General features: G+C 42.9%; 1 protein-coding gene across 1 annotated transcript; it reads left to right on the top strand.

Annotated features, from left to right (window-relative positions):
- The first annotated feature begins 2544 nt into the window (after positions 1 to 2544).
- LOC101529460 (Fc receptor-like protein 1) lies at positions 2545 to 9749 on the top strand. Its single transcript, XM_058660480.1, has 9 exons — positions 2545 to 2782; positions 3690 to 3983; positions 4147 to 4425; positions 4726 to 4842; positions 5761 to 5788; positions 7390 to 7472; positions 7683 to 7754; positions 8330 to 8361; positions 9248 to 9749. The coding sequence occupies exons 1-9, from the start codon at positions 2566 to 2568 to the stop codon at positions 9317 to 9319; spliced, it is 1194 nt and encodes a 397-aa protein (XP_058516463.1). The 5' UTR covers positions 2545 to 2565; the 3' UTR covers positions 9320 to 9749.
- Positions 9750 to 11925: the final 2176 nt, after the last annotated feature.

The raw sequence follows: 11925 nt of genomic DNA, 5'->3' as shown, positions 1-11925 counted from the left end.
CTTTTGCACCCCATTAGGGCACACATCCACTGAGAACACTCTGTAGTCAATTCTCAGGCCACAGGTGAAAGGAATGAAGTGGTACTGCTGTCTCCTTTTTTATTTTTAGCTTTACTGCAGCCACATCTGTTGCCCCACTTACATTTTCTTTGTCTCAAACATTATGCAAACTTAACTCAACACTCTCATCCTGTTTTGAAGTTTTGTCTTTACCAGGGGAGAAAATTTTCCTTCCCCAAAATGGAATCTTTCATTAAAGCATGTTCAGATCTAACATAGGTAAGAATTGCTTGTTTGTACATAAACTGCTAAGCATGGGCTTAAAAGAGGTCGTCCTGCCACTTGCAAGTGCAACTGGGAGTTGAAAACCAAGAACTGCTGTACCAGAGAGCTGTTCAATTAGGATTTCTGGATTTCTCACCTGACCTTTTTCTACCTTAGACCACATGTTAATGGTATGCCTGCCTCATGTTTGACATCTTCTACCTACAAGCCTAGGTTCGCAATCCTAACCTTAGAAATCCAAAACCACACCAAGGATGCAGAAACCGTTTCTGCCACTAGGTATTTTCCAGGTGAAAAATTAACTAAAATAAGCCCTGAACTGCATGACTGAGCTCCACATGGAGATCCAGACCCTTATAATCAGGCCTGTCCAGTTACCTACCCACCCTTGCTCAAAAGATGATCAGATGACAGGTGCTGCCCCTCAGCCCCGTGGCAATCAAGAATAGAAAAGTGAGTCTCATGGATGGGGTCTTCTATACCCCACGACAAGCATACATTGGTGCCATGAATGAAAGTGATGCTTTGAAGGTCCTAGGGCGAAAGCCGTTTGGTAGGAAGGCTTGGAGATTGCAGATACAGGTCTAGAAATCACCCATCTGGTATCAAGAACACTTGGAATTTTTAAAAACATATTTATTTTTATTGGAAAGTCAGATTTACAGAGAGGAGAGACAGAGAGAAAGACCTCTCGGCTGGTTCACTCCCCAAGTGGCTGCAACAGCTGGGGCTGAGCCAATCTGAAGCCAGGAGCCAGGGGCTTCTGCTGAATCTCCCACACAGGTACAGCATCTCAATGTTTTGGATCATTCTCTACTGCTTTCCCAGGCTAAAGCAGGGAATTGGTTGGGAAGTCTAGCATCTGGGACACAAACCAGCACCCATATGGGATTCTGGTGCATGCACAGTGAGAATTTAGCCACTGAGACATCACACCAGGCCCAGCACTTGGAATTTTTATGTGATGAGAGAAACAAATTTCTCCCAAGAAATTTACTTCGTGGTATGCATATACAACAAAATACTGTTTAGCCATACACACACACACACACACACACACACACACACACACAAAGAAATCCGACCCATTGTGACAGGCTAGTGGCTAAATCCTCACCTTGCATCTGCTAGGATCCCATATACGTGCCAGTTCATATCCCAGCTGCTCCACTTTCCATCCAACAACATGCTTTGTGGCCCGAGAAAGTAGCAGAGGATGGCCCAAGGCCTTGGGACCCTGTACCCACATAGGAGACCCAGAAGAACCTCCTGGCTCCTGGCTTCTGATCGGCTGAGCTCAGGCTGTTGAGGACACTTGGGGAGTAAACTAGTGGACTGAAGATCTTTCTCTCTGTCTCTTCTCCTCTCTGTAAACCTGCCTTTCCAATAAAAATAAATTTTTTTTAAAATAAATCTTGTTTTGCAAGAAATTGGATGCAATTGGAGACCATTATGTTTAGTGGATAACCCAGTTCCCAAAAGACAAATATCACAGTTTCCCTGGCTTGTGGTAATTAACATACAGAGTAAAAAATGTAGCGTATGTGAGTGAAATTGACATTTTGAGATTTGATTGCTGTTTATAGCACTTGTCTATACTCTTGAGGAACAGTGCTTCTTCTACTTATAACTTGTTGAGTTATTTACTTGTTGGAGGATCAAACGGGTGCTTATAAAGTGAATATATGCCATTGTATAAATTAAAAGAACAAATAAGAAGAAGGAGGAGGAAGAATGAAAGCCAGAAAGACAGGGATGGTAGGATGTAAAGTATAATAACTAAACTCTTAAAACAGTATATATGCAATAGATGAAATTTACTCCTCTTACATAACTAAAACTTTAAAAATGTTCTGAAGGGCACAGTCTGAGAAGTAGATTATCAAATGTCCAAACAGCCAATGCTGTCGAAGACTGTGACATTGGGTGCGGCTGTGCAGCTGAGGGAGGTAAGGAGATAAGTGGGGACAGAAAACAACTTTAGCCATCTTTAATCTCCCCAAACAGCCCTTAATGCCCAAATGAGGACATATGAGACTTGAGATATGGATTAAATTTGATCCTCATATCCAGGTTTCTAGAAAAATTCATACAGAAGTTCCAGATCAGGGAGTTGGGATGTGGGGATGGTGGATCCAGGGGTCCCATAGTCCGTCTTTGAAAGAGAGAATGTGGGTCTGAAATGTCAAAGTTGTGTTCTGATTCTTCTCTCTAGAACTGTTTCCAACACCTGTGTTGACATTGGACCACCACAATCCCACCGAGGGGAGCCCAGTGACCATGACTTGTAAGATTGGATCCGTTTCACAGAAGCCTCAGGTCCAGCTCCAGTTTCGCTTCGAAAAAAATGGCCAAATCCTACAGCCACGCAGTAGTTCCTCAAAACTCCACATCCCAATCATAAAGAAGGAAGACTCAGGCTCTTACTTGTGTGAGGCATATGCTGTGGACCGCGACGTCGCAAAAAGGAGCATGAGCACCTACTTAAGTGTGCGGAGTGAGTGAATTAGAACTGTTCTTGTGGGGTCAGAGTTGGGGGAGGAGAGTAGAACCAGGACATCCCCTGCCCCCTGCGATGATGGACATGATAGAGGGGACCTTCCATCCTTTCTGGTGTCCTTCTCTGTGTAGGCTCAACATGGTGAAGTGGTAACAGAAGGCTGAGAGCAAAAAGTGGGTGCAGTAGACTATTAGAGAAGGGAAGTAAAATTCAGTTTTGAAAGATAAATGGCAAAAAAGGTACTTTGTGACTCTGAACATGACATCCTCACTCATTCTTAGCTTTGGATATACACAGTGTGCCAAATGCCAAAATCTACTGCCTATTGCAGGCTAGGTTTTCCCAACCTTGCAAAAAACTCAACACTGGTGGAAGTTGATCACAGCCACAACAAATCCACTCAACAACTCATAAGCATTAGGCCATGTTCAAGGGTTTCATGTACACTGCCTCTTGATCCTCCACAACCGACAGAGGTAACTATCATTACCACCTCCATTTTACAGATGGGAAATGAAGCTTCAGAGAAGTTACATTAATTTGAGCACACACAGACCATAAGGGTTGGAATCAGCACTCAAACCCAAGCAGTTGGGTTTGCAGCTATGGTAATCACCACACTGTATTACTGAGGCTTTCAAAAAATGAGAGCCTGAGAGGTCAGAGCAGTGATTTTGTTACCTTAGGGAGGAAGATAACACTTCATTCTATCATCTTTGTTGCTCTGCTTCCATTGACCCAACTAATGCGAATTCCAAATCATTAAAGCACCCCTTCTTGCCTCCCACAGTTTAAACAACATAAATCGTTGACTTTGTCGTTACAACCTTTGCTTTCAGGATCATCATGCTGACCCCTTGTCTCCCTACTAAAGGTCCTCCTACAACATCTTGTGTTCATGCAGGAGTCCCTGTCTCTGATGTGAGCTTGGAGATTCGGCCTCCTGGGGGACAGGTGATGAAAGGAGACAAATTGGTTTTCATCTGCTCAGTTGCTGAAGGCACAGGAAACATCACCTTCAGCTGGTACAAAGGGGCCCCAAGTCTGAGACTGGAAACAAAGATTCAACTTTCACAGACAGCGGAATTTGAGGTCCTTTCAGCGAGAGAGAGTGATACTGACCGGTATTACTGTACGGCTGACAATGGCTCCAGCTCCGGTCCTAGCCTCAGCGGGCTGGTGAGCGTCAGGGTCAGAGGTAAATCCTATCTCCTGCTGCTCAGCTGCCAAACCTCAACCTGGGCTTCATGCTTCCCTGGGGCAACTTGAAGAAGTGCAGTGAGACTGAGCCTTTGTGGACAGTGCTTATGAGTCTGCCATGTCATTCACAACCCTCTCTCACACTCCACCATCTCTCTCAGTTCCAGTATCTCGTCCCATCCTCACCCTCAAGGCTCCCCAGGCCCAGACTGTGGTGGGGGACATAGTAGAGCTGCATTGTGAAGCCCTCGGAGATTCTCCTGTGATCCTATACCGGTTCTATCATGAAAATATTACTCTGGAGAAAAGCCCAGGCCTGTCTGGGCGAGGAGTGTCCTTCAACCTCTCGCTGACTGCAGAACATTCTGGAAACTACTCCTGTGAAGTTGACAATGGCCATGAGGTCCAGCGCAGTGAAGCGGTGACACTCAATGTTAAAGGTACAACTCTGATTGTGGATTTATCCTGGTCAGTGTTTTCTTCCCAGATTCCTGATAGTGACTCTGTGATACCACACTGCTTCCATTCATGTGCTATCAAAGATAGCTGGTGGTGTTGTCATGCAGGCTAGGGGCCTCGCTTCTCCTTTCATTAAATTGGTAGCCTGTAAGTTCCTAGAGAGATAATTAAAAAATATCCTTGAAAGAGCAGATTCTGGGCACAGTCCCTGCATAAGATCTCTTTATTCCAAACTGGGAGTCCTCCCTCTCAACATCTCATGTCCGGGTCTCTTCCCACAGCGTCCACTGGAGGCACAAGTGATCGTCTTACTGCGGGAGTCCTTGAGGGGCTACTGGGCAGTCTTGTCCCAGCTGCTATGGCCCTGTTAGTTTGCTGCTGGTTCAGGAAAAAGATAGGTGAGTATTTGAATAGTTCAGTGTATTTTGTTACTGTGACCCCTTGTTTCTTATGGACACAGGGTGGTCTGCGATAAACGTACTCCAAAATGAGTACGTGCTGTGAGCTGCCTTGCCTGTCTTGCTCACAGCTCGCTCCCAGTGCATGGGAAGAGCTTTAGGAAAGCTCTCATCCCTCATACACTCTCGGTTGAGATTCAGCTGCTGTCTTGTGCTTCTGTGATTTAATTCTCATACAGAATGCAATCAGTTAAAATATAATTAAGCAGCCACCAAAGGAGAAAAACCCAGAGCAGCTGCAGCTCTGCAGACTACGCCCTGGTTCTATTCATCTCACAATATCGTCCCACGCTTTCCCTTCTCCCTGAAATGCTCAGATCCTGTAGCCACATGCTGTACTCATTTTGTGATCTTCGTCACTGTTCAGCAGAGGTATCATCTTTTTTTTAAGAGTTTGATTCCCCGTGTTACATGGTCTGTCATTCTATTATCAGTTGCAGTTCATGTAGCTTCCCACCACATCACAATTGGCGATATTTTTTGTATGTTAACCTTGGTCTTATATTCTCCATTAAGCATGTTGGAGAAGGGGCAAAAGAAAACAATAAGCTTTCCCAGCATCCTCCCTTATCCATAGTATAACTGTGTCCAAGGGCTTTTGTTGTGGTAAGTTTGGGTGGTATCATTCCCAAAACAAAACCAAAATGTAGACACAGGGTTCAATTGCACGAGTTCAAATCCTAGCTCTAGTACTTATTGGCCCTTTTGGATATGAATCTGCTTGTTTGTGAGGTGAGGGCTCTGTTAATGGTTGCTGGGATGTCCTGGAATGGGGCATGTCCCCACACATTGGCAGTATGGAGAAAGCCCTGAGAGAGAAAGGCCATTAATGAGTTCACTCCTTTGTCTGACTTACAGGAAGATGCTCAACCAGGAATCCACAAAGGTGAGGCCTCTCTTTTTTTTGTATATTCGTACTAAAGAAAACAACTTTTAAAATTCCAGTTGTGTTATCTCATGAGTTTTTATCCTATCTCATGGCCCAAACTCACCTAGATTGTCCTACTGGCAACCTCAACTATTTATATGTTATTTCTCTCTCTTTTTTTTTTAAACATCAACTTTAAATCCTTTCATGGTTTTTCCAGTTGATTCCCTTCAAAAAGAAAGTGACATTAATCTGACCAGAATGATGTATTTATTCAGTCAACCATTACCTGTTGGTCTGTAAGTCCTTCCACTGACTGCTCAGAGATGTGAAAATATGAAAATATCTGAAACATTTTTAAAATAAACAAGATATAAACAAATGTCTGAGATGTAAGACAGAGTAATAAACATAACACAAATTGTTATGAAATTCTTTAGAAGCTTAGAGGATGAAAAATAATTGAAATCCAATGTTTGGTATTTCTAGTGTGTTACTGTTTATGCCAGCAATAAACAGATTTTTCCTCTTTCTGGGGTACACACATGGTCATTTTGTCTTGTGCTCCTTCCTTGAATTTCTTTTGTGCCTGACCATCTGTTTTCCATCTGGGATGAATCAATATTTCTTTTATTTCATATGCACTGGGCACCTAGAAAGTGCACCATCTAGCAGTGTGGAATATCACGGTGGGTCAGACAAGTAAGGATCTTACACACATGGAGTAGTGTGCACTCTGCAGTGCCTCACCCAGCCCATGGACAAGGCTGTGGCTGTGGCTTGCACCCCAGAACTGTGCCTCCCTATGGTCAGTTTTCATGGGAATCAGTGTTCTGTTCAAGACCCTTTCTTTTTTCAATGTGAATTGCTATTATTGTTTTCCATGATACACTTTTGTAGGTTTAGGGATTCTCCCTCCCCTTCCGTTTCCTTCTACTCCATTTTCCCCATCTACCATCTAACCCCATAGTATTATAGTATTATAGTTCCTTACTAACCAACACAAGTCTAACATTATGCTATCTAAGTGTGTCATGGCATTGTGGGTAATAGCAATGGTAGCAGATCTAGTATCCAATTGTCAAGGTATGTTTATCAGTTTCATTGAGAGTCCCCCTTTTATTTGGGAGTATTAATGCATAATGTAATATATCTTCACTTTTTTGGTACAAACTTTCTGGTTTATCTGTGAGAATATATGTATATACTTGTCGCGGCTAGCTGAGCCGGCATAGTAGGCACGGCGAATGTCCGAGCGAAAAGCACCGACACACGGAGACCATGATGGTGTTACAAGTGCTGGGAGCCGTCTCTCTGAGCCGTCTCTCCACAAGCCTCTTTATTACCATATTATCTCCTCTTTCCCCCAAGCCCATCAACAGGACAATAGGACACCAATGACTCTGCAAAGGCTAGGTGCTACTGCCCTAGGCCCGATTCCTGAGTGCTCAGCTTAAGGAATGTAAATCAACTCCTTAGCCCACAACATATACTTGCTTACTTATATATCAAGATCCTTTCTAAAGCTCTGTCCTTCAGTTCTTAAAATCTTATATGGCAGTGTCTTGGATATTTGAGTCTCTACCTAAAACAGTTAACATGTGTTTCTGTATTTGCAGGAGCACCCCCAGTCCTGTACAGCAAGAATCTATTCACCTCAACTCACTTGCTCCAGAAAATTTACAGCCTGTATATGAAAATGGTGAGACTGCCCTAGGACTCTGACCCAATGTGGGTACACAAATTGGGAAGGGGCCGTGGTGTGTTTGCTAGCCCTGCTTCGTTATGCTTCAAACTCCTTTACTAATACATGAATCATCTATGTTAGTGGCTATGATTGGTGGTAGACACCAACTGAGTTAAGTGAGAGAATGGATTATGTCAGTGTTGTGGTGCTTTCCTTCTTTTTCAGTGAATACTGCAAGTGGGGATGGGGTTTATTCATTGGTATATGAAATCCAGCAGGAATTGAACTCAGCACCAGGTAAGACATAGAGGACTGAATTTGCTTCCTGGAACCAAAAAGACAGTTAGTGACTGAGCATGATAGCATGGCAACCTCCAGTAGAGGAGTTGCGGCTGCCCTTGGAGCTGATTATGCACATCGTTGTGCCTAGCTAAAAACTGCACTGTGGTCTGGTAGCTGCAGGAATACAGCCCAACAATGATGCTGTCCTGGCCTACTTTATGCTCCACTTTCTGGTCATTCGGCACCATTGGAGATGATGCCCTCTTTGAGTAGCTCTGCAAATTTTTGCAACACCAGCACAGCTGCCTGCTTGCTGATGTTTTATATTATACAAAAATGGCCCACAAATATTGGCAGGTCTCCTGACAAAGGATGTGAAGCCTACTTGACCCCTCCCCCGCAGATTGCCAGTGTTCCTCTGGATACCAAGAGAACCACATTGGTATAGGAAGAAAAACAAGATGGAAAATATTGATTGAAATCAATCTGTGGAGCTAAGTGATAGAAGAGGCAGGCTTTATTACCCTGAGTTCAGTAAAAGACTTTAAGATATACATCAGATCTCACAGCCGTTGTCTTTCTGTCCACAGCTGAACCTCCCAGGACATGTATGGAGGATCAGGTGAGTGAGAGTCCTTTCTCTTGCTCTCTTTCTGCCCTCTCTGAGGGCCGGTTCTCAAAATTTTAAAATTATAGACACTTAGGAGGAGCAGAAGATCCCATCATCCTTTGCCTCCCAACACATTGGGAGGCAAAAGAATTTAGTTACAACAATGAGGTGGTATGTATTCACTACTGCTGCAGTCACTGGGATGTCTAACAGTTCAGTCTCAGTTCATACCTAGTATAGAAACTCCGTTTACTTGAAAACCTTTATCTTAGTCTGCTGGTGAGCCGCACACTTGACACTGTACAGTAAAGTTAACAAACCAGCTGGAGCAAGCTGTATCAGTATTGAATGTACCTAAGCTAATAAAGATTGTATCATGAAAACCTATTCATTTGTTAGCCTTGAACAATTCAGGCTACGATTGATAATGCAAAAATACGTTATCAGACCTGCAGAAATTGCAACTCTCTGCGTGTGTATAAGGACAGTGGATGTTTTCCAGTTTTATTTAGTGTGATGTGGCTGCCAGAAAACCCAGGATGGCATTCCAGTCCTTGGTAAACCCCAGTGACATGCTGAATTTAGTTTGTGAGTAAACCTGCCATTCCTAAATAATGGTTGTTGCTAGATTTACCTAACAATGGCCCACGAGAATGAGCAAGTCTTGTACACTTGAATCAATTTGTGTCCCATCAGGATCACTTCCTCTGCCCACCTGTAGAATTCAGGGCCTTGGAAACATGCAGGTCCGGAGCCACATTCTCCAACACGTTGGCATGTATTGCTGCCTTGTGTGCCATGAGAGGATGAGGGGAGCACTGAAGCGGGGGAAGGACCAGTGGAGGGCAGGTTCCACTTGTTTTCCTTGCTCTGGTCCTATTCCTGTGTTTTCTTCCAGGCATCCTCAGATGTTTATGCTGTAGTGAGGAAGGAAGACTTTACAGATGAGGACTATGAAGATGCAATGTAACGTGATGCAAGTTCGTTCTTTGAAAGGCATCCATGTCTCTGAGCCTTGGACCCAATATGTTCTTCAGAGTTCCTGGAAGATACGCTCCCATCACACCTCCCCCAGGTGCTTTCCTGCAGGACACTATTTCGTCTCCTACTATGAAGCTGGCGCCAGTGGCCCAGGCCTTGAAGGAATCACCCAAAAGAACCAACACAGAGAAAGTAGTGAGAAGGACTTGGTTACCCACACCAGACTCTTGCTGGTTCCTTTGGGAACAGGTCAAATTGTTCTTTTCTTTTTGTGTGTGTGTCTCTGTATTTTCTTTAAGATTTATTTTATTTTTATTGGAAAGTCAGATATACAGAGAGGAGCAGAGATAGAGAGGAAGATCTTCCATCTATTGAATCACTCCCCAAGTGGCCGCAAGGGTTGGAGCCTTGCCGAAATGAAACCAGGAGCCCAAAGGCTCTTCTGAGTCTCCCATGTCGGTGCAGTGTTCCAAGGCTTTGGGCCATCCTCGACTGCTTTCCCAGGCCACAAGCAGGGAGCTGGATGGAAACTGGGACTCCTGAGATTAGAATTGGCACCATATGGGATCCCAGCATGTGCAAGGCGAGGACTTTAGCTGCTAGGCTACCGCACCAGGCCCTCTCTTATTTCTTTTTACGTGAGTAAATAGTGTGGGGTAAGAGAAATTGGGGTCTTAAGGTGGAGAGACAGTGAGGCTTAAAGTGCATGAAACCAAAGTTAGCTATGCTCACCAATTCATGCAAATGCTTTCTGCACTCACACAGTGAGGAAGTCCAACCCTGCCACTTATATTCAACATCTTGTTTTCCATCTAAAATCAGTTTTTAAATAAAGTTTCATCAGAGGTTATCATGATTAGTTTCAATTCCAATGACATATTTTATATACAAAGACCAACCTAAAGATCCATTTATAAGTTTCACCACATCCAGCGTTTTGTGTTTGTCATAGTCTCTGAGAGCTTTACAAATACGATGCTTATTGTTTTATTCATGTACTTTCTTTTTTTAAAAAGATTTATCCATCTTATTACAAAGTCAGATATACAGAGAGGAGGAGAGACAGAGAGGAAGATCTTCCATCTGATGACTTACTCCCCAAGTGAGCCGCAACGAGCCGGTGCGCGCCAATCCGATGCCGGGAACCAGGAACCTCTTACAGGTCTCCACGCGGGTGCAGGGTCCCAATGCATTGGGCCGTCCTTGACTGCTTTCCCAGGCCACAAGCAGGGAGCTGGATGGGAAGTGGAGCTGCCGGGATTAGAACTGGTGCCCATATGGGATCCCGGGGCATTCAAGGTGAGGACTTTAGCTGTTAGGCCACGCCGCCAGGCCCTATTCATGTACTTTTTAAAAAGTGTGGCAAAGTGGTTTGAAGACTGTGTCCTGAAAACATTTGTATGCTCATTTTCACAAACTAAAATGATTTACAAGTTCATGAAATAAAAACTTTGAATTTGTCCAACAAGCTAACATCACAAAGTGAAAACCATTGTGAAAAATTCAGCATTTCTACATTTTTGGATAAACACTTGATCAGCATATGTAAATATGTAGATATTTAAAAGTATATCTATTTTAAAAACTACTGTGAAATATTTTAAATCTGTATTTAGACATATTACCCTATCTTGAAAGGCTGAATTGTCTTCTGTTATGCAGATTAATCATGATATATATTTGTGTTAAATACAAATCACAAAATTGGTTATGCTAGCTATTTTTATGTGTTCAGTGGCATTAAGTTCTATAACATATTCTAATCCTTTTCACCATCTGTAGACAGTAAGTTGGCTCGCAGAAATGGTATAGTGTGTAAGTAGTGCTCAAGCGAGTATACTTGTATATACATATTTATGTATTCCTGACAGGTCATCTGAAGGATGAATCTATAAACCTGGGGTTTTTAAACTGTGCACATTAAATGTTTTTGTTAAATGCTTTTAAATGCATCTTCGTTATGGCTCTATCAATCTACATATCCAGTAACAATGTGTAAGAGTATTAATTTAGGGTAGAAAGGTTTGATTGTTCATGCTCCTCACATTCCTTAAATTACTTGAGCCAGTGAGCCTCTTTTCATAAATTGACTGTTAATTTGCAGCTCATTTAAGGTTTCCTTGATTTAGCCTTTGCTCATTCTCTGTGAGTTCATTTCTCTTCTTCTTACGGCTTTTATGGTAACTGTAAGTTGAAGCATGACTTGCACTCAGTGGTAGGCACAGATTCTGGTACACAGATCCACTAACAGGATACCCTGATGCATTGGACAAATTCAGATTTCTGATTTGGTATAGAATATTTTCATTACTCCAGAAAGGCTCTCATATGCATGCTTAGTTATTTCTTCCTTTCAAGGAACCATTACTAACTATTATGGTTTTGAACTGTTCTTTCACTGGACACGAGGCAAGTGCTTATGCCTAATCTTTTACTTCACTGTTTGTTTGCAGTGAATTCTAAAATACAAAAGCTTAGTTTTTGCACAACTATATTCCACTGTCTGTCTGGCTCTGATTTTCCTTTCTGTTATCTTCTACAGCATGTAATTATATTCTCTTTTGTATTCTGTAACATATTCTTATAACACTTTCA

This window comes from Ochotona princeps, chromosome 2, assembly GCF_030435755.1.
Source record: "Ochotona princeps isolate mOchPri1 chromosome 2, mOchPri1.hap1, whole genome shotgun sequence".
Taxonomy (NCBI): Eukaryota; Metazoa; Chordata; class Mammalia; order Lagomorpha; family Ochotonidae; genus Ochotona; species Ochotona princeps.
Note: the sequence above shows the minus strand (reverse complement) of the source record. Positions and strands in the feature narration are given on the sequence as shown.